This window comes from Cricetulus griseus (genome assembly GCF_003668045.3).
Source record: "Cricetulus griseus strain 17A/GY chromosome 1 unlocalized genomic scaffold, alternate assembly CriGri-PICRH-1.0 chr1_0, whole genome shotgun sequence".
Classification (NCBI taxonomy): Eukaryota; Metazoa; Chordata; class Mammalia; order Rodentia; family Cricetidae; genus Cricetulus; species Cricetulus griseus.
In genome coordinates this window covers 58,356,613-58,378,738 of record NW_023276806.1, presented here as the reverse complement: position 1 = coordinate 58,378,738, position 22,126 = coordinate 58,356,613, and the positions used below count along the sequence as shown (strand labels likewise).

General features: G+C 44.3%; 1 protein-coding gene across 1 annotated transcript in view; it reads left to right on the top strand.

The window, feature by feature from the left end:
* Notch2 (notch receptor 2) overlaps positions 1-22,126 on the top strand; it is a 132,162-nt gene that overhangs the window by 85,834 nt on the left and 24,202 nt on the right. Inside the window, exons 10-21 of the mRNA XM_027393764.2 lie at positions 48-161; positions 1,394-1,627; positions 4,476-4,586; positions 9,032-9,224; positions 10,651-10,796; positions 12,748-12,861; positions 14,029-14,148; positions 14,551-14,703; positions 17,819-18,047; positions 18,767-18,968; positions 21,289-21,442; positions 21,807-21,991. Coding sequence (XP_027249565.2) covers positions 48-161; positions 1,394-1,627; positions 4,476-4,586; positions 9,032-9,224; positions 10,651-10,796; positions 12,748-12,861; positions 14,029-14,148; positions 14,551-14,703; positions 17,819-18,047; positions 18,767-18,968; positions 21,289-21,442; positions 21,807-21,991 — 1,955 coding nt within the window. The remainder of the gene's footprint in view (positions 1-47; positions 162-1,393; positions 1,628-4,475; positions 4,587-9,031; positions 9,225-10,650; positions 10,797-12,747; positions 12,862-14,028; positions 14,149-14,550; positions 14,704-17,818; positions 18,048-18,766; positions 18,969-21,288; positions 21,443-21,806; positions 21,992-22,126) is intronic.

The window sequence follows — 22,126 nt, the reverse complement described above, 5'->3', positions numbered from 1 at the left end:
GAAGATGGTTGAGTCTTTGATGTGTGTCACTTCTATGCCTCTTCAAGGTTTCACGGGGCCAGTGTGCCAGATTGACATTGATGATTGCTCTAGTACTCCGTGTCTGAATGGGGCCAAGTGTATCGATCATCCAAATGGCTACGAATGCCAGTGTGCCACAGGTAAGCATCGGGTCACTCTCTGTCCCTTGGGAGGCCCCTCTGACAGCAGGGTGACTGTCTTCTACTAGTTGCTCATTGTTAGAGCGTAAAGGGGTTTCACTCTAACAGCCAAGGGTGGCTCATGCTGGAGAGAGCTTTTGCAGCAGACCTCCTCCTGCCCTTACAGTACCCACCTGCAGCACCTGCCTCATTTTCACTATGGCAGATTCTTAGCATATAGGCGTTGTGCATATGATTTCCCTCAGATCTTAGAAAAGCAGATTTCGCCCCCACACTCATGCAGAGCCATGGTGCTTCTGTTGTGGGTGAGGACACTCCTCTGAGCTGTGTTTCTTCTTAGAAACCATTGCCTTTTGCTGGAGACACTCCCAGCTTTGTCCTCACCAGCCAGCGTCTGTGGAATGTGACTTACAGAAGGGAGATCAAGCCCTGGAGCTCCTGTTTAAAAGGGACAAGAGGGCTTGGTGAGATGCCCAAGTGGGTAAAGGCGCTTACCCTACAAGCCTGAAACCATGAATTTGGCTCCCAGACCCCATGGAGCGAAGAGAGAACCAACCCTGAAAAGTTGTCTCCTTACCTCTGCATAAGTGTGGAATGTACAAGCCCACAGCACCCAATTAAAAGTAATAAATTAAGAATAAAAGTAAACATAAAAGGGAGGCCAGATGTCCTGGAGCCTTTTAGGAAGAGGCGGGACATGGATCTAGTTAAAGCTCAATTGTGGGAGCTCTTATCTCATTGTCTTTCAAATGGTCACAAGTGATTTGTTTTATTTATTGACTATTTATTTAGAAACGAATAGCATAGCATGGGGAGGACAAGGGGAGGGGGCACTGTGAGACTCCATCTCTGTCCTCCAGAGTCAGAACTGGAAGACAGAATACATGAAACCATAGTCAGCACCTATGTGCTGGGAGGAAAGATGCTCAGACACAAGGAGGATGTGTGGAGCTCTTTCCCCTGCAGCCCAGGGCCAGTGCAGCTGGGAAGATGGCAGTGAACCCAGGCTCAGGCACCGGGGCATTTCAGTTGGCAAACTCCACCAAGAATCTTTGAGCATGGGTCCCCAAGCTTGAATTCTAAACCCGACAGGCAATTCCCGCTGCCCGAGCCCAACTCTGGAAATTGTTGCAGATGTGGGATGTACAGGGTAAATAGACAAGCTGCCTTTGGGTGTAGACACAGCATGTTTCCTGTTTTCGAAGACCCCCTCAGTAAAATTCCTTCTGCAGGTTTCACTGGTGTGTTGTGTGAGGAGAACATCGACAATTGTGACCCAGATCCTTGCCACCATGGCCAGTGCCAGGATGGGATTGATTCCTATACCTGCATCTGCAACCCTGGGTACATGGGGGCCATCTGCAGTGACCAAATTGATGAGTGCTACAGCAGCCCTTGCTTGAATGATGGACGCTGCATTGACCTGGTGAATGGCTACCAGTGTAACTGCCAACCGGGTACATCAGGTAGGACAGTCCCGCCCTCCCTCCCTTCCACTCTCTGGGGTCTTTTTTCTGGCATCACCAGTCTAATGTGACAGCTTTCTTCCAGACCTGTGTCTGGTGAGGCCTCAGGCATTTCAGGCAACGTTGAGGAAAGGAAACACTTTGCTTCACACCTTGGTAGTTGCAAAGTAGAACGCCAAGGTGCCAGCTCTATTTCCAGGACTCCTGGGTGGCCACCTGAACCTGGAAGGGTTCTGCTTGCTAGACGAGGGCCAGCTCTCTCTTATCAGGAGTTTTGGAGTGTTTTGTCAGGCAGCAGTGTCTCAAAGGTTTCTCTGGATTCCATTTTACCTATTAGAGGAATGATCATGCACACAGCTGTAGCTAACAGACAGAGAAATACTGTGTTCAAGATCAAAGGGAAATGTATTAGTGGAAGATTAACCCGTGTGAGCCTTTTTGAGCAGGGAACCTGCCGATACACAGGGTGATTTGTTGGGGAGTCAGCCTGGACTTAAGGAAGTTGGCCTATGGAGGGGCAGAGGTAGGGGAATGGGTAGCTGCCCTGATTTTATTGTGTTCCTTCAAATCCATTTCTTCAAACTTGTCAAAGGCCCTGGTCTACATCCAGGGCCTCACACATGCCAAGTTTGAAAACAAAGTCCTTTTTGAATTGCTCAAGCATACGAAAAACATCCCATGCCTTCACAGCTGAGAATGCGGGCCCCCTCCCCACATTTAGATAACTCCCTCAAAGGGCTGAATAGAGCTTTGTGAAAGCTTCCAAAAGCAATTTGCTTCCGGGCTGGTCCCCAGACATGAGAAATTGCAGTACGAAAGAAATGTGAGAGATTTACAAGCAGTTGAATGGATGCCTTTAGAATGGCGGGGCTGTTGTAGACCTGCTGTCTTCCCCTTGTAACACATATTACTGGAAACCTGGCAAGTGGTGGGTTGGCAAGAACTTATTTTCCTCTGGGATTGCATCCTTGTGCCAGAGTATATCAGGTAGACTTTCCCTCGGGGACAGAGGCAAGAAGTTGATATTCATGGTCTGAAGCAGGCAGCATGTAGAGGAAGAAGGCCAGACCCATCGCTGCAGCTGTTGGAAGAAACAGAGCAAAGAGCTGCAGGCAGCATGCAGAGTTGCTGGTCTGTAGTTAGTGGAAAGGAGCTGGCATGTGCCGGGGACCTGGCTGGAAAGTCCATTTAGGAGACATTGCTGCTAGACTCTTCATCATTGAGTAGGAATTTCTGATCCAGGTGTCATGCAGTCTCTGTTGGTAGTTTGATGTTTTGGAGGGATCATCATAGCTTGCTTACCATTCCTGTGGTTTTTCACTGTCTGGATGCTTAAAGGGAGATAGGCTCAGAGTCACTTTTGGAACCTCTCACGTCTGTTGAAGTGACTAGTTCCCTTGGGTTTCAAGTAACCTAAAAAGGCTTGATCTAGCCTAAAGAATCAATAAGGAAGAAACAAACAGCCAAGCAGGCAGTTTAGCAACTACATGGAAACAATGGAATCACAGGCCTCGGGAGAGGACTGCAGAAGCCAGGCAGCCGTAGGCCTTCGGTCTCGAAGGGCAGGTGTGTCACTGTGGATGCTTGTGGCCCAGCTTGATCAGCTCAAGTGAACCATGAGCCCAGGGGCTAAAGCTGCATTGGCATGCTGGGGCTTCATGGGACTGTCTTCATAGACTGAGGGCTGAAGGCTAGAAGGCTCCTGTGTACAGGAATATGGAAGCTAGCGTCTCATTCATGGTTAATGAGGTTAACCTCATCAATACAGGAAGACTGTGTGGCATTCTAGGGCTAGCACATAGGTGGTAATTATTGATAACTATTTGATACACCTACAGATACACACTAAAGTTTGTGAGTGAATCAACATGGTAACATAAGGTCTAGAAGTTTCACCTGTTTATATTCTTACTATGAGCTTTTAGTTTTAGACTTTTTATACCACAAGGTATTCTATGGTATCCACAAAGCTTTCTTCGATACACGTTAACTAATGTAATACGAATATTGCCATATATTACCATTAGATAACCATGGCAACAATAATGATTGCCATATCCCTGTATTTAGTTACTCACATTTACCAAGCTAAACCCTCATTCATCTGAGGAGCAGGCCAGGAGCCAAGCATCACAAGATGCATCTGGACTTTTATCTTTACACTCAGAGTAACCATCAAGCTCGAGGTGATAGGTTATTCTAAAATTTGATTTCAAAGCTCAAATTTTATTTTAGGTGCAAAATACTATCAGCTATTTTACTAAATATGATAGGTTTGTTTTCTTCACATAATACTTGCTAAATATTCAAGAATAATTAGCCTTCATTTATGTGTTAGGGTTTGTTTATTTATTAAGATGGGATTCTGGGAAGAATGTTCCTGTTTTAGCTCACAGTTCAAACTATGGCTGCTTCTCCTGGCTATGGTGTTTTCTCAGTCTGAGGGCTGAGAATTAACAAGTTATAAATGGATAGATTTTAACCTTTCACAAAAGCTATTCTTAGGTGAACCAGGCACATGTTTGTTTGGCTGTGGGTGTGTATATATGAGTATACAGTTGGGCCCTGCTGCCTGGATCCTGGCTAAGATGCAGGCAGTCTTACCTATATTGCCTTTGTACTGTTACTATGACAACAGACTAGAAAGGACAAATCATGGCTAAGTATGAGTAGTCCAGTCCTCTTGGCTTCTCAGTCCTGGATTCTGTGAACTGTACTTGGCGAAGCATTGCTTTGTTCTGTTAGGACTGCCTGGATTCCCTTCAGACTTCTGACCATGTAGCACCACGGACGGAAGTGCTGGCATTCCTGTGGTAGTACAGAATCATTTCTCTGGGTCTCTTTACAGGGCTCAACTGTGAAATTAATTTTGATGACTGTGCCAGCAACCCTTGTATGCACGGGGCCTGTGTGGACGGTGTCAATCGGTACAGCTGTGTCTGCTCCCCAGGGTTCACAGGTAATGTTCCTTGCATTTGGAGTGGGCCTCTGTTAGCCCCAGTGAGTTGGGAAAGGGGCCCTAAGTCACCTTTTCACTTGTCTCCTGTTTCTTGGGGTCTCTGAAAGGTTTACAATCAGCTTCTGTACTTCTGAACCAGTTTTCTGTTTCCAGACCTTTCCTAAACGCAAACACAGAATTTCCTTTAGCGTTTTCAGGCCACATGTTTCTCGCTACTTGAGAACTCCTAGCAGACTGTAACTTTCCGTCACTGTGCTTGAGTTAACGCCTCCAAAGCCACCTTTGTCTCCCTCCAGGCAGTGGCCAGTGCCTTCTGTAGAGCTGCATCCCAGGTAAATGTGCATGGAAACACTGACTGCTTAGCCTGGGGTCTTGTCTCTTCTGGGAGCCTGTTTGGGGAGGGTGTGACTTGAGAAGGCCACCCAAATTTGGCTAGAATAAGCAAGAAATTAACTTTACTTTCTTCCTGCACTGTAACTCTTCCTTAGGTATGAACCTATAGAGAATTTGCACAGGTATCCGTAGGTGAGATGCAATCCACACATATCTCTCTTCTTTTTCCCTGTTATTATGAACTTTGTCTTTTACTTTTCTAGTAAAATTGTTGTAGAGGCTCCAGAGGAAGTCTGGAACCTCATTGACATCTAAGTCTGGTAAAAGTCTGTGAGGATACACTGTGTATTCTGCTCTTGCTGAACAGTACCACACACAGGAGGCATATATAATATTATCCTTTAGTAATTGCCATATGGTCATCTGCTCCCCAGATGAGCAGCCCACTTCAGAGCTTTTGGCAGAGTCTGAGGGCAGCCAGTACCAGGTAAAAGAGAATGGTTGCCACTACTAGCTGGGTACTTATTTTCTCCAGTGGTATGACCACGACACTTGATAGGAACATTTGTGGCTCCAGTGGACCTCAGTTCTTCCTGGTCACTGAGAAGCCAATATGGTGAAGGTTCCATGACTCCCCACCCAATGAGGTAGCCCACTGAACGTGGGCATCCTAAAAGCTGTTCTCACAGATCAAGTGGGTCCTGAGTAAAATACACAGGCCTGCTGGAATGCAATGTAGTTAAAACTGTAGCAGGAAGAGAATGCTCAATTTGTATGAACAGCTTATTCTGAGCTAGGAACCTGGTTGCTTGGCCATCTCACTTAGTTGTCACAGCTGCTACTGTTCCTCTGGTGTGGAGGAGAATGGAGAGGTGCAGTGGTGTTCCCAGTGCCCTGCAGCCAGGGTTTTGGCCCAGGCATCTGACCCCAGAGCCCAGGCTCATTCCTACTGCCTGGCCAAGGAGAAGCCTGTTGTGGTTTCCTTTGGGATTTATGGAAGGTTTTCACTGACTTAGTTTTTTAAATGTCAGTGAATCATATTCTCTCTGTTTTTAACATTCAGCAAATCAACAGGGTCAAAGAGGGAGCACATAGGCTAAAAATATTCTAGAATAAACATAAGGTGTAGCATGAAACTACATAACTAAGGGATGGAATGTTTTGGTTACTGGGTGGTGCCCTCTCCTTGGGAACTCTTTTTCTGGTCCAAGAGGTTGTTTTGTAAATCTTTTGCTGGAAATGTCCAAGATTCATGAGCAATAACTGTGAGGTATTTGGGGTTTTTTCCTTCTATTTTATTTTAACAATTTCCCCTACCGTTTTCATAAGAACTTTAAAAGATCCGAGGGAGGGCTTTATCTCTTCTCTTTTTAAGGCTGTTCTCTGTTCTTCCAGGAGTTCTTGATACTCTGGTTAGATGGGAGAAAGTCAGGCATCATGTGATCCTATAAACTCCTTTTCATTTTCTAAAGCCCCTCATGGTGTTTGGATTACAGGCCTGGTGACAGATGCCCATAATCCCAGCTGTTCTGAAAACTCATGCAGGACAGTCACAAGTCCACGGCCTGCCTGGACCACAGACTGAATTCAAAGCAGCTGGGAACTTAGTAAGACCTGGTTTCAAAATGAAAAATAAAGATACAAAACCAAACAAAACAAAAAAGCAGAGCTAAAGATACAGATCAGTGGTGGAGGACTTGCTTAACATACATGAGGCCCTGGAGTCAATCCCAAGTACAAAAGAAAGAAAAGAAAGAAAGAAAGGAAGGAAGGAAGGAAGGAAGGAAGGAAGGAAGGAAAAAAGGAAGGAAGGAAGGGAAGGAAAAGAAATAAGAGGAAAACAAACACAAACCCCCAAACTATCCTCCAGAAAACAAACAAAAAACTCCAACCTCCCCCAAATCAACTGTCTTCCTAAATTCTCCTACCATTCCATGCAAGGAACTGGTCTGCCTTCAGTCTGATAGGCACGAGCTACAGAGAGAGCACCTCCTCCTTATCCTTCAGCAGTAGTTAGCACAGAAGAAATTCTCAGTACACATTAGCAAATGAGTAGATCACTGATCTATCCAGCCTAGACACCCAGTCTGTAATGCAGCATGCTGTCATTCATTAAAGACCAGTTAACTTAGTATAAACAGTAGGAAACATACAGTAAATCCTCATATTGATCATTGCTGAGCCCCCCCAGGTGCATAACCAGCACTAGCCCTTTCTGATACTCAGTGGACACCACAGCATGACAGAACATTTCAGAAGTAGCTGCCAGTCTACACAATAGAGTGTGGAAGCAGGGGCTTGTGCAAATGCACATCAAAATGACTTAAAACTATTCTGGAAATTGTTCAAAGGCAAGTCAGGGACTGGGGAGGTAGCTCAGTGGCGTAGTGCTTGGGAATCCCAACTTTTATCCCCAGCATCACACACACACACACACACACACACACACACGCACGCACGCACGCACGCACGCACACACTCACACGCACGCACACTCACACACACGCATGCACACGCACACACACACACACACACACCACGCACGCACACACTCACACACACGCACACACGCACACACGCGCGCGCACACACACACACACACACACACACACACATCACACACGCACGCACGCACGCATGCACGCACTCACGCACGCACGCGCTTCAACTAGGTGGCTTGTCTCAACACTTGGAAGGAAATGGCAGCTAACCCAGACTGTGGGTCTTTACCACGGAAACCACCAGTGGTTCAGAGTGCATGGGAGGCCGAAGCCTGCTGATGCCTTCCTTTGAAGGATGTGTCTCTTTCATTCGGAACTTCCTGAACTAAATAAATCCAGTGTTACTCTTTCTTAAGTTAATTAGAAAAAAACAAAATGAAACAAAATAACCCACACACTTTTAAACCTGATTCAGAACATTGTGTTCTTTGAAGTTGATATATTCCTTCATAAGGGTTGCTAAATTTCGCTCACGGTATTATAGTAAAAAATTAATTTCAACAGCATTTCAAAATGTTAAATCTCAGCTATTAGAAACATAACAAGACATTGTATGCTCAGTCCGCAGTCTTTTATGCAGCCTAAGGCAACGGTGATGAAGGCTATAGCAGACAGGTCTCCTAAGTCCAGTGTGTCCATTTTGATTTTTTTTCCCCACTTTGATTTCATGTACTTCCAGCACCTATAGTTTTAGAAGCTCTAGTGTTTGAGCCACATAAACCATGTGAAATGTGGTTGTTAGGTCCAAGCCATCACAGTCTGTGGCAGTGGAGCCTAGAAATCCCTCACTCTTTATATGTGTTTTTTGTGAGTGCCTATGGAAGCCAGAAGAGGACTTTGGATCCCTTGGAGCTGGAGTATCAGGCACTTGAGAGCCTTCTAACATGGGTGCTGGGAACTGAACTCTGGTCCTCAGGGCAAACAGTAAGCATTCTTAACCACTGAGCCATTTCTCCAGCCCTAGAAATCATATTTTAATGAGATTTTTATACAATGAAGTTTGAAAACCATTGGTATAGACTGGGAGTCACTGATGCTTCTTCTCAGTCATCATTTATCAGAGGGCAGTAAATGCTGGCTTACAGAGAAGAAAATGGGTTAACCTGACTCTGAGAATGAAACCAAAGTAGCTATTCTTTTTCATCAATTTAGCATTAAACTAAGCAGTCCGTGCATATCCCAGTTAATTGTGATTCACCATGAGTAGAAATGTGAAATGTTGACTGAGTGAAAATGACAGGACACATGTGAGGCATCGGCACACACATGTGGCAGCGCCAGGAGGGGTAGCCATTGCTGGCGATGTTTGTTGCTCTTAGTGCTTGTGAAGTTCTAGATTTCTAAGGTAGAAGCCGTCTTCCTGAGAGTGCTGTGGTGCTGTTCTGGTGTTGTTAATAACTTTGCTTCCTAATTAATTGCAAGTGCTCCTGGTGCCTTCCTTGCATGGCATGAAGTGCTCTTCAGTGTTAGTCCTTGAGCTTTTAACGGTAGTGCCCTATGGCATTTACAGCCTCCCTCCTCAGTGAAGAGTGTCTGCATATGCAGCTCATCATTCTAACTTTATTCCTTGAGGGTTTGCATTTGAGTAACATTGCCTCCCCCTCCCAACAGGGCAGAGATGCAACATTGACATTGATGAGTGTGCCTCCAATCCCTGTCGCAAGGGTGCGACTTGCATCAATGATGTGAACGGTTTCCGTTGCATATGCCCTGAGGGACCCCATCATCCCAGCTGCTACTTACAGGTGAATGAGTGCTTGAGCAGTCCCTGCATCCATGGAAACTGCACTGGAGGCATCAGCGGGTGAGTAGGAGTGGGCTTTTAAACCCAGCTGAAAGAAACAGTAGTAGCACAATAGCTGGAAACTGTCAACTGGGGACTTGACTTGATACCTAGGTGAGGTCTTGGTGGTCTTTCCAGGTCTTTAAAAATCACTGCTTTGCTCATAGAAGCTGGCCTGTCTCTCAGCCTGAGAACTTTCTTGGGAACTAAGGAGAACTGTCTGCTTTACATAGTAATTAGTGCGGACCCTATGGGAAGGTCCAGGTACTTCATAAATCTAACAGTTGTGTTTTATATTACAGTATTGAGATCTGAGGAATGTTCTAGATTGACACCCCCCCACACACACACACACCTTAACATAATCTATCCCTGTTCTATCATAGCACATGTGGACTCTGAGATAGGAGTGGCTCAGCTGACTTTAGATGGAGCTGTGATAATGTATTTGCAGCTTTCATGCTCTCAGAGTTGTTCAGCATGTTGATGGTTTTAGGATCAAAGTGACTTAGATGTCATGAGATGCCATAATCTCTTGTTGTAAGACATGCTTATAGTAAAACAGCATGGGTGTTGCCACTTCTCAAACCTTCAATGGCTAAAAGAAAGGAGAACATATTAGAGATAAGGTTTTTTGTTTTGTTTGGGTTTGGTTTTTTTTCTGATCCAGAATATGACAACCTTCAAAACATCCCTCCCCAGCTGCCCCCTCCCCAGCCCTCCTTCCCAGGTCCCCCCTCCCCAATTCCCCCGTCTAGCTTCCCCTAATGAGCTCCACTTCTCCAGATGATCTGATACCATGTTTAAGTGTTAATGTTGTTCAAATCAGATATCGTATGTATTTCAGGTATCTTCAGGTTTTTGCCATTTCTTGCTCAATACCATGCTTTTTAAGGCAGGGTTTTGATCAGAACAAAACATTATTAATTGGCCAGAGACTCCGGTCAGCCCTCAGCAAGCCTGAGTGGCTCTGCTACTAGTTTATTTTCTGATGTCCAGTTTGTACAGTTTACACTTTGTTCATGTTAGTGTTTCCTTCACATGGGCCCAGTATATTTGACAAACCGACGCTTATGTTTGCAAGTCACTGGTGTCCTAATGAGCCAGGGAAGTACCAGGCAGGTCTCTACTGAACATATTAGATAGATTTCTGACTCGCTCCATGTGAAAGGTGATATGAATATAGATCCCTAGGAAAATGGAAATGAGGTAACTCCTGTAGTCTTTGTCCTAGGGAGGCTGAAGCAGGAGGATTACCGTGAGTTTGAGGTGACCCTTGGTCACCTAGTGAGTTCCAGCCAGCCTGGGCAACAGAGTGAGACCCTGTGCCCAGAATATCAGGCGAAACAGACCTGATGAGACTTACCTTTCACCCGTCTCTTATGTGTCCCTTGTGGCTCAGTTGTACCTCTGTACCCCCATAGTAAACGCTGTTATTCTCTTGCAGCTATAAGTGTGTCTGTGATGCAGGCTGGGTTGGCGTCAACTGCGAAGTGGACAAGAATGAGTGTCTTTCTAACCCATGCCAGAATGGAGGAACGTGTAACAACCTGGTGAACGGCTACCGGTGTTCATGCAAGAAGGGTTTCAAAGGTGAAAGAAGGCTCGACTCTTGTACCTGCTTTTTGCCTTTACCTTGTCGCATACCGCTCGGTTCCCACATCTTTGTTTCCGTTTGCTTTTGTTGCTGTTGTTTACTCATACAGTAAACACACTGAGCAATTAGAATTTCTGAGACACTGGGGGCATAAAAGCTTGAATAGGTATCCTTCTGCCTTCAGCCTCCCAGAGAGGTCAACTGTTGGGACAATAGTACTTAAAATGAACAGTGAAGACTCCACTTAGGGGCCAGCAGGATGGCTGTGTGGGTAGAGGTGCACGCTGCCTGACAACCTAAGTTGGAGTATCCAATTATAAGCTTCTTGGCCACAGTTTGATTCTATAATAAGTTGACCAGCTTCTTGGAAGTGGAATGAAAATATTGTACTTACTGTCATTGGTTCCTGTGGTGTGCTCAGCACCTTCCCAGAAAATTCCTACACATGAGCTATTCTGGATACTTAGTTTTCTGTGGTCTTCTGGAAAAATACATAGCAGAAGAATGTATCTCAAAAATAATTTACTGTCAGTTTTCTTTGTGTTGGGCTTTGACATTTCAGTGTCTTTTAGCACTACTCAATTTGATTACCAGTTGAGTATCCCTAACCCCGAATGTGGAGTGTTCCAAAACCAGGAACTTTGTGAACACCCGCATGCAATGAAAGCTCATGAAGCTTTATTTCATGCACGATATTACTCTAACGTATTACATCACCCTCAGGTTATGTGTAAAAGGTGTATTGGAAATATGATGACATCCTCTAAATAACTCATTATTTACATGTAAGAATCTAAAGCAAGACGGGGAGAAAATGATTTATTTGGCTTACTCTTCCACATCATAATCCATCATTGAAGGAAGTCAGGACAGGAACTCCAACAGGGCAGGAACTTGGAGGCAGGAGCTTATCCAGAGGCCATGGAGGGTGCTGCTATTGGTCTGCTTCCCCTGGCTTGTTTAACCTGCTTTCTTGTAGAACCCAGGACCACTAGTCCAGGCATAGCACCACAGTGGATCGGGCCCTCCCCCATCAATCAGTAATTAAGAAAATGCCCTACAGGCTGATCTGCAGCCAGATCTTATAGCAGCACTTTCTTAATCGAAGTTCCTGCTTCTCAGATAAATTTAGCTTGTGTCAAGTTCACATAAAACTATTCAGCACAGATACCAAGTATTTCAGAACAAGGATACTCAAGCAGAACCAAACAAATGTATGAGCTTCTACTTCAGACATTAATGTTCTGGTATATTGTGTTACATTTGCCAAGAAACTTGTAGATTCAAAAGCACTTTCATTTTTTTAAAGTCTCACTGGAACTTACTTATCAGTGATCAAATGGGAAATGAGAATATAAAATCAAAACCTATTCAGTGAGTTGTAGACTCCATTGAGCCCAGGTCTTCACCTCCCTACTCCGCTTTCTCATGGTGCTCTGGAGTCTCTGTGTAAGGAAGGGTCTGTGTGGGCCACGTTGAAGGAGCAAAGGTGGGGACTGTCTATCTGGGTGCTGCTTTAGTCCCACTATTGTCATGTTGTTGTTTCCCCATCTTTTCGTGGAAATAAATTTTCTGCCTTGAATCAGGAGAAAACTATCACTAAGGCTTCAGGACATAGCTTTCTGATGGTAGAGACTCCACAAGTGGAAAAGTGGATGATTTCTGAGGCCTTCCTTGCGAGTTTTCCTGTTTTCTGACCATAAGCTTCATGTTAAAGGGCCCATGTTTAGATATGTCAGCAAACTTTTCAGCAGTGAGTTCTTGGTCCATTATGGAGAACTCACTATGTTTGGAGGAGCATTGGGCCTTTAGGTATTCCCTTCACAATTTTGACCTACCTTTGACTGTATATCAGAGACTCAGAACTAAAATGGATGGTTAAATGCTTCAGTGACCCAAAGAAATGAGAGTCATTTGTGTACACGTTTCCCCCTTCTCCCCCTACAGGCTACAACTGCCAGGTGAATATTAATGAATGTGCCTCAAATCCATGTCTGAACCAAGGAACCTGTTTTGATGACATTAGTGGCTACACTTGTCACTGTGCATTGCCTTACACAGGTGGGTACCACAGGCCGGATGTGTGCCCTGTACTAGACAGCACCAGCACCTGAGTCCCAGTGACCCAGGTCAGTGATGCCACTCTGAGAACTCAGTGTCTGGTGGCTCGTGGTCTCACAGGCTATGTCTTAAGCTTTTTGAAAACATGGCAGCAGCGGAACAGCTTACTTTATTTATGCTATTTGGTGTTTGTGGGTTTTTATCAGTTTGTTTTGTGGTGCTGAGGATTGGTTCCCCAGCCTTCTCTAGTTCATCCTCAGCTCCGTGTTTTAGTGTTTGGTTCTTTTAACTATATATGGCTAGAACCTGGCACCTAGTTGGTTCAGGGGTATCTATCCTTTTGACATTTGACATGATATTATGGACAGAATTTGTGCTAATGTGTTTTTCTTTCTGAATACAATATTTTAGGATGACTGTTTAAGTTGATTTTGTTGTTAAGTTGACTTCAGAAACAACTGTACTGAGCCAGGGAGATGGCTCAGTGGGTAAAGGCACTTGCTGCCAACTCTGAGGGTTGAAAAATTGAATTTATAATTTATCTTCTAAAACTAATGTGATTTAAAAACATAGCTTGATCCACTTTTAATGAAATCATTTTTATTTTTTTTTAATTGTCCTCTAAGTTTGCATTCAGTACACTAAGGCAGGAAGCATCCATTGGTGGGCAGATGTCAGCATCCCGTTGACATGAGTAGAGGTTGCCTGGCAACCAGCTGCTTCCCTGTGAAAGTACCTCTCTGAGACTGAGCTGAGGCCTCTATGAGATGAAGAATCAGTCTTACTGGGTTGATGCTAGTGTTCACATCTATACAGCCAGCCCCAGTGTAACAGTGGAGGTAGCAGCCCAGCAAAGGCTGAGGGGCCACTCTGTTCTAATAAGAACTTAGAGTGGATTTCTACACTTAATCTGCAGCACTTCTCCGTGAGTCATGCTGCCCTAATTTTCTTATTACTTATGAAGAAGGTTCAAAGGGAAATGATCTGCTCAAGGTCACCAGGTTGGCTGTATTGGGGCAAGACTGAAAGGACCACGTGTCACTCAGATTCTGGAGTCTCTGAGCCTCTGCCGTAGACTGGGACTCTGAGCACGTCTGGGTTTGCATTCTCAGGACATCCTCTTTTCCTTGGTTGACTCTTTATTACAGACTGCCATTTGCTTTGCAGGCAAGAATTGTCAAACAGTGTTGGCTCCCTGCTCTCCAAACCCTTGTGAGAATGCTGGTGTTTGTAAAGAGGCACCTAATTTTGAGAGCTTCACCTGCTTGTGTGCTCCTGGCTGGCAAGGTAATGGTGCTGGATGCATTCTGCACTTTAAATGAGGTGATCGGATCCTCAGATCACATATGGGGTGACAGGGCAGGCTCTAGACTTGTGAAACCTGCAGTTTTCCTTCTACTTGGAGGGGCTCGTAACACCTTCCCAGTTTTCATTTTCGAAGCCCTCAAGTAGCTGAGGCGTGCCAACCCAAGAGTTTCAAGTTTCAAGTTGGCAGGAATTTCTCAGGGACATAGGCACCTTTCAGGGACCTCCTGTGTAAGTCAGGTGTCTGTTGAGAAGTTGCATCCCACCCATCCTAAGCTCATGCTGCACTGAAACTCACATCTCCTTAAGTTGACACCATGCCTCAACTTCCACAGGAACCGTGTTCCAGAGATCGGCTGTTCATTATCCTGTTCATTGTTCTAGGTCAGCGATGTACAGTTGACATTGATGAATGCGCCTCCAAGCCATGTATGAACCATGGCCTCTGCCATAACACTCAGGGCAGCTATATGTGTGAGTGTCCTCCAGGCTTCAGTGGTATGGACTGTGAGGAGGACATCAATGACTGCCTTGCCAGTGAGTACACCTGTCCCTGAGTCCCCCCTCCCCCTCCCCTCCCCCTCCCCCTCCCCCAGGAGAGAAAGCTCACAGGGAGGGAGGAAAGGTGTGCCATGTAGTAGTAGTTTAAATCTTCAGTTTGAAGTTACTGTCTTTAGGAATCAAAGTAACAGAATCTGTTTAAAGCATTTCTCTGCAACATTTTAAACACTGACAGAGAAGAGACAGTGCGAGTATTTTAATTGTACAATTCATCCAATTTTGGCAAAATGATAACCAAAACCATCAACCACAGTGGACATATTTGTTTCACCAAAAGTCCCTCTGTTGTCTCACCTTCTGTTCCACTTCCTTGTCCCACTCAGCCACAGACCTGCTTCTGTCGATACAGACAAATTAATGCCGCTGACTACTTTATATAGATGCAGCTATATGAACATGCTCTTGTCAGGCGAGGGGCTGAGGCTCCTATCAGTCAGAATGTATTTCAGGCTGGTTCATGTTTTCATCACTAGTTTCTTCTGTTGTACTGATGAGTGGTCTCCACTGTCACTATACAGAGTAGGTATACTCAATCTTCAGTGCTGAGCATCAGAAGTTCACAGATTCCACAACTTCTGGTTTGAATTATTCACATCTTGGGATGTGACCCAAGTGGACACATGAAATTCATTCATGTTTCCATATATATCTTATATGTGTAGCCTGAAGGTGACTGGATGTAAGCTATATATGAATTCTTTCAATGTATCTGCAGATTGACTGTGGTGTATTTTATTTGTATTTGTGTTATGATGTTGACCCTCAAAGGGTTTCAGATTTTGGAGAACTTCGTATGTTAGACTTTTGGATTATTTTTACCTATACTATTTATTGTTTACTTGTTTGATTTTTTCTAGTGTTTAGGTATTAAGGATAAAGGTGTTATGATTCTCAGAAATAAGCCCCTGTGTGTAGAATGAGCCATGTGGTACCTGCGTGTCCTAACAATACATTCAAAACAGTATTCTCTAAGGGCTTGTCCCATTTTCATTCCCAACCAGAATTAGTACAGAGTTGCTGGTTAGACTCCATGTCTGGGGACATTTGATGCAGTCAGTGGCTTCAGCTTTAGCCCTTGTACCGTGTGTGTGTGCTGGCATCTCATTGATGTTGCCCTTCTGATGATGGCGCCAACTACCTTTGCTCACATTCTTTGTGAGCAAATCTGGTGAATTTCCATTTAAGTCTTTTACCCATTTGAAAAACGTTTGTTGGGTTGTTTATCTTATTATTTAGTTCCTTGTAGTCTAGGTTTAAATCCATTGTCAGGTGTTTGTTTTACAACTATTTCCTCCAAACACATTGGGTGTTTTTGTTTTGGAAGGGAAAGGTTTTAATATTGATGATACAGAGTTTGATCATTTTTATAGTTTATGGTTCACATATCCAAAGCCCCAGAGATTTGCCTCCTATTTCTTCAGAGTAACATGTTTTCTGCTTTTTCTTCTTGAAGACATGGTTTACAACTGGTGTGTACATCCCAAATAGTGATGTATGGAATCCTTTATTTTTATTTATTTATTTATTTTTACAAATTTATAGCCTTTTTAAAATTAGTCTTTTTGAGCCTTTTAACTTTGTAGTTATTTTAGTTTGGTTTAGACTGAACTCTGGCAAAATGTGTTTCAAAGATTCCATCTGTCTTAGGTAGGTTTCTAGTGCTCTGAAACTATGTGATCAAAAGCACCTTGGGGAAGAAAGGGTTTATTTAGTCTTACTGCTTACACTCCATCACTGAGGGAATCAGGGCCAGAACATGGACAGGAGCTGATACAGAGGCCATGGAGGAGTGCTGCTTACTGGCTTGTTCCCCATGACTTGCTCGGCCTGCTTTTTTTATATAACCCAGAAACCACAGTGGCCTAGGATCTTCCCATATTAATCATTAATAAAGAAAATACCTCCACAGAGTTGCTTGTAGGCTAATCTGATGGAGGCATTTTCTTAATTGAGGTTCCTTCTTCACAGATGGACCTGGTGTGTGTTGAGCTGACAAAACAAAACAAAACAAAAACAAAAACAAAAAACAAAGAAAGCAAAGGAAAAAAAAAAACCAACAACAAAAGAAACTGGTTGGAACATTATCTGATTTACCTGTTTTCAAATTTCCTAGCATAATGAGCCATATCTTACTCTTTATAGCTGTAAGATGTGTGATATTTTTCCTTCTTTCGTCTGGGACTGACCATTTATTGCTTCTCTCTTGGAGAAAAATGTCTCTTTGGACAGAACTCATTTTCTCACTTGTACCTCAGGCTGACCTGGAACTCACTGTGCAGCCCATGCTGGCCTCAAACTTACAGCAGTTTTCCTGCCTCACCTCTTTAAAGTGTGGGATTACAGAGGGAGCCACCCAGCCTGGCGCTTTCTTTTCTTTAGTGTCCCTTTGATAGAGCAGGGCCAACTTGACCTTTCGTTGCTTAAGTTTTCAATTCATATTTGTGGTGGTTTCTGCAGTTATACCTTGATGTCCTGCCTGCTGTAGCATGCTTTCTTGTTCTGATTTTTGTCATTGGATTGCACAGGGCCCTGGCATGATTCTAACTCAAAACCTGTTGACAGTACTATCAGTGGAAGTATCCTAAGATTAAGTGTGTGATTTTTAAAATAATTTAAGAACTGCTCTGTGTCCTGAGGCTACCTAAAAGATAAATAAATAAATAAATAAATAAATAAATAAATAAATAAATAGAGAAGTACAGGAAGGTGATTGATTGGTGCAATGAATGTACTTGGAACAGACTGATTATGTACAGCCTCCACAAACACATTTGCAAATACTAGTTAAGATTCCCGATAATGCCTGTGTTAAGCCATATAATTGATTTACATATATGTAGAGGAGCAATGCAAGTTTTATGACTATATTTTATAAATTAATGTTAATACAGATTAAATTGTCCTTAATTACCAAACAGAAATCTTATGCAATTGTTAACTGAATTCAGTTTTCATAAATAGGGAGTCATGTCAAAATACATGTAAAGAGTTCAAATATGGCACCGTGCTCCTTAAGGGTATGGCCTTCACAAGTTTACAATGAAATAAATCAATGCTGCTGTTCTGAGTTCCACTTCTTGTCACCACTCAGACCCTTGCCAGAATGGAGGCTCCTGCCTGGACGGAGTGAATGCATTCTCCTGCCTATGCCTACCCGGCTTCATTGGGGATAAGTGCCAGACAGACATGAATGAGTGTCTGAGTGAGCCCTGTAAGAATGGGGGGACCTGCTCTGACTACGTCAACAGTTACACCTGCAAGTGCCCTGCGGGGTTCCAGGGAGCCCACTGTGAAAACAACATTGACGAATGCACTGACAGGTGAGTGGGTGCACCTGGGCCACCAGCAGTCTGCAGGGAGGGAGAGCTGGAGGAGGGTAAGGCCAGGACCCACCCTCTCCACAGTCCTTTCTCATTGCTCAGATTTTGAAAGACATGTAATCAGAAGGTCAAAGTCAAAGGTCAGAGGTTGAAAGGGGTACTGGGATAGACCATCACTTCTGTCCTGCTATGGAGCAGAAGAGCCATCAATTCTTTTCTGTTCTCCCATGGTCTCTTTGTTGACAGTTGACCTAAAGAGTTCTTTCTTTGTAGATCTGTTACCACTGTTTAAGTAGTTTTCGGAAGGTTTGTTTATTTCTTTATATCATTTTAGCAGTGCTTTTCTTCTCTTTCAAAAAGAAATCTAGAGTGAAGAGCTATCTAGGAACTTTCTTGTAAAACTGATTGATTTAATGATAAAATATGCTGCGTAGAAAGCTGCAGAAAGACTGGGTAAAACCGGAACCCCCCCCCCCCCCCGTGGAGGATTCCAGGCAGCTCTGCCATTTAAATGCTCCTAAGAGGGCTGGTGGAAAGGAAGTTAGTACTCACCATAACTTCTGACCCTTGGTCTAGTTTAGAAAACTACGAAGCTTACTGGGCCTAGGTACTCAGAGGTGTTTGCCCCATAACACGCCAGACTTCAGAAGCCATACTTTATAGTAGCAGGTCAGAGCTGCAGACGACCTGGCTGATGTTATCTCCCGTTTGCTTCTCAGCTCCTGTTTCAATGGTGGCACGTGTGTTGATGGGATCAACTCCTTCTCTTGCTTGTGCCCTGTGGGTTTCACTGGTCCCTTCTGCCTCCATGATATCAATGAGTGCAACTCTAACCCGTGCCTGAATGAGGGGACATGTGTTGATGGCCTGGGTACCTACCGCTGCACCTGTCCTTTGGGCTACACCGGCAAAAACTGTCAGGTAATCCTCTTCCCTCCCACTCGCCCGATTCTATCTAGACTCTAGGCAGGATGAACCATCCAAAAAGAGAGGACTGTGAATCTCAGGTTCTTCCTGAAATGAATCTGGGCCACCTTCATAGCTAGAAGACTCCAGACTGTGGTGACACCAGCAGTATGATATGGGTTAACAAGCTTATGGTTGTTTGAAGAGGCTTACCAAGAGCTAAAGGAACATATGGATGACAGTGAGCAGGTTCCTGCCTTTTAGTAGACGTACAGGGAGAAAGTTGTCTTAGCATCCCGTTGCTGTTATAGATCCCTAAAAAGGACAACTTTAAAGGAGCTTTGTTTGGGCTTGTGGTTTTAGAGATTTCAGGCCATGCTGGCTGCTTTTGTTTATGGGCCTGAGACAAGGCTAAGTGTCATGGTCACAGTAGCTGATGTAGGAGTCTTTTCACCTCCTGGTGGCCATGAAGCAGAGAAGGACATGGAGAGGAGGATGGGGAATGAAGGGTGAAGGAAAGAGGAAAGGGAGGAGGGATGGAGGGAGGCAGGCAGATGGGGCAGGGGAAGCCAAGAACAAGAAGTGCCACCCCAAACCACATACCCAATAACCCACCTCCGAGGGTCAGTTCATACTCAGACACTTACAGGACAGAACAATCAAAATAAAACCAGTAAATTAGTTAGGTACAACTAACAGGGTAATGCTTTGCAATGTTGTAACATAGCTATAATGTGGGAGGCTGTTTTGTGAGCCTTCAGTTGGAGCCAGCTGACTTGCCCAGTTTGTACCTGAGAGGGGGAGTGTGGATTGAGAAAGGGTAGGCAAATATGTTAAGAGAAAGACAGAGCTACAAGATAGAGTCAGTAAGGCAAATCAGTCAATACTGAATAGTTTATTCTTCAACGTTGTTAAGTACCCAACCACAAGGGGGACATGGCAGAAGACTTCTATTTTGTACAAGGAGAAAACAGAACTTCCCTTAATCCTCCAGGCATTTGATATCCACACCTGTTATTTGGCCTTCAGGCTCAAGAGTAAACACACCTGAGCCCAAGTCTGTTGTTATTTAGATAAGACATTCTCTACCAAGACCGAAACATCCTGTAGTAGCCAAGCAGTAGACCATTAGACTTACTAAGGACAGTTTTGAATTCTCTGACCTTGAGGCAAAATGAAGCAGACCCATCTTCATGGGCCCCAAACAATTCTCCCTTCTGAATTTAATTAATTAATACCTGCACTTCTGCTACAGGATAGATGACCATGTCTTAGGTTGTCTTCTTTCACCTTCCAGCCTTACCTGACATTGGAATACACATTCCATCATGTGTGACCTGTCTTTGGTTGCCTGTAGCCAAAGAGATCTTTCATGTCTTTGACTACCAGTCTTTAAAATTCAAATATATAAATATAAATTTTTATATAATCTTAGGATGGAAGGAGTACTCATTGGAAACTAATTTTCAATTCATGGAGGAGAAACAGCCCTCTCTCTGACCCCCCAGAAGGATAGTGTATAACCTTTCCCAGGTCACATACCAAATGGTAATTTATTTGGCTTTATCTCTTCAGCATTTATCTAGTTTTACCTCTTCAACAATAAGAACAACAGAACTCAAAGCGCTCATGAATAAGTCACTAGTTACAGAATTCATTTGGTTACATTGGACACAGAAGCAGCCACCTCCACAGCAAGCAGCATGGGGCTGTGCCCAAGAGAGCAGTCTCTGGCAGGTGGCTCTTCCTTCAATAGAGTAGGTGGTGAGAGCTGGTCTTACCCCTCCCAGCCTCCACTGACCTTCTTCCAGCCAGCAGTCCATGTCAGGAATGCACCTCTCCTCTCTGCCTCATGTTTTTCATAAGTCTGGTTCTCAGAATAAGCTTTTGGACAGTTTAGGTTTGTGAATTAGATCATTTTACCCATCTTCCCCATAGGCAGGGCTGGTACAGATAGATGCATGTGAATTTCCTGTAGGGTTAGCATAGGATACACAGGCCCAGGCAGCAGCTATAGGTCTTCCCAGCCTTGCAGGGTAGCCATACATGTTCACATAACCATGTCTAATGCTCTCAGGATAGCAACTTACGGCACCTTTAGAGTTGTTAGGCTTCTGGAGTAAAGGCTTTTCAAATCACACTGGCCAGACAAATGAGACGCCAGAAATGGCAAGATGCATCTAGGACAGTGGGCCCAGTTTAAGGCTTGGATGAGGGCTTCCCTCTCTTTTTACAACCAGTCCTTTTCTTTGCCATCTCTTAACACACTGTAACTTAGTGACTTCTTTGCTGGTATCTGGACTCTGACGCATGTGCACCCTTGCCTCTGCTTCAGACCCTGGTGAACCTCTGCAGCCGATCTCCGTGTAAAAACAAAGGAACTTGTGTTCAGGAAAAGGCAAGGCCCCACTGCCTGTGTCCTCCTGGGTGGGACGGTGCATACTGTGATGTGCTCAACGTGTCCTGCAAGGCCGCAGCCTTGCAGAAAGGTGAGCTCTACCGCTAAGCATTAGGTGCTGACAGCTGTGCTGGCCAGTGGCATCTTAGGAGCCAGCACTGAATGGACAAGGCTCTGCAGAAAGGCTAGAGGAAGGGTTAGGAATCCCAAAGAAAAAAGGTGATTGAAGAGAAATTAAGACAGATTCCATTTTGAGAACTTTATTATTATTATTATTATTATTATTATTATTATTATTATTATTAATGCAAGTCAATTGCTGAGGGTTGGGAACAACTAGTCAAGAATGAGGAAACTCTAATCTGCCAATCACTAGCTGGGGCTCATTGCTTGATGGTTTGAACCTGGTGTGTGTCACACTCTTTTTGATGCTTCTTTCATTACCTGGTGTCCAGGAGTACCTGTTGAACACTTGTGCCAGCACTCGGGTGTCTGTATCAATGCTGGCAATACCCATCACTGCCAGTGCCCACTGGGCTACACGGGGAGCTACTGCGAGGAGCAGCTTGACGAGTGTGCGTCCAATCCATGCCAGCATGGTGCCACCTGTACCGACTTCATAGGAGGATACAGATGTGAGGTGAGAAGATGAGCAGAGGTCTGAGTGCTCCCAAGAGATCATGTCTTTGTTAAAAACACTATTTTCTGAGTTCAGCCATTTGTGTCTTACGGATTATAAATTTTTAACCACCATTATTGTAGTGCTTACCAGATG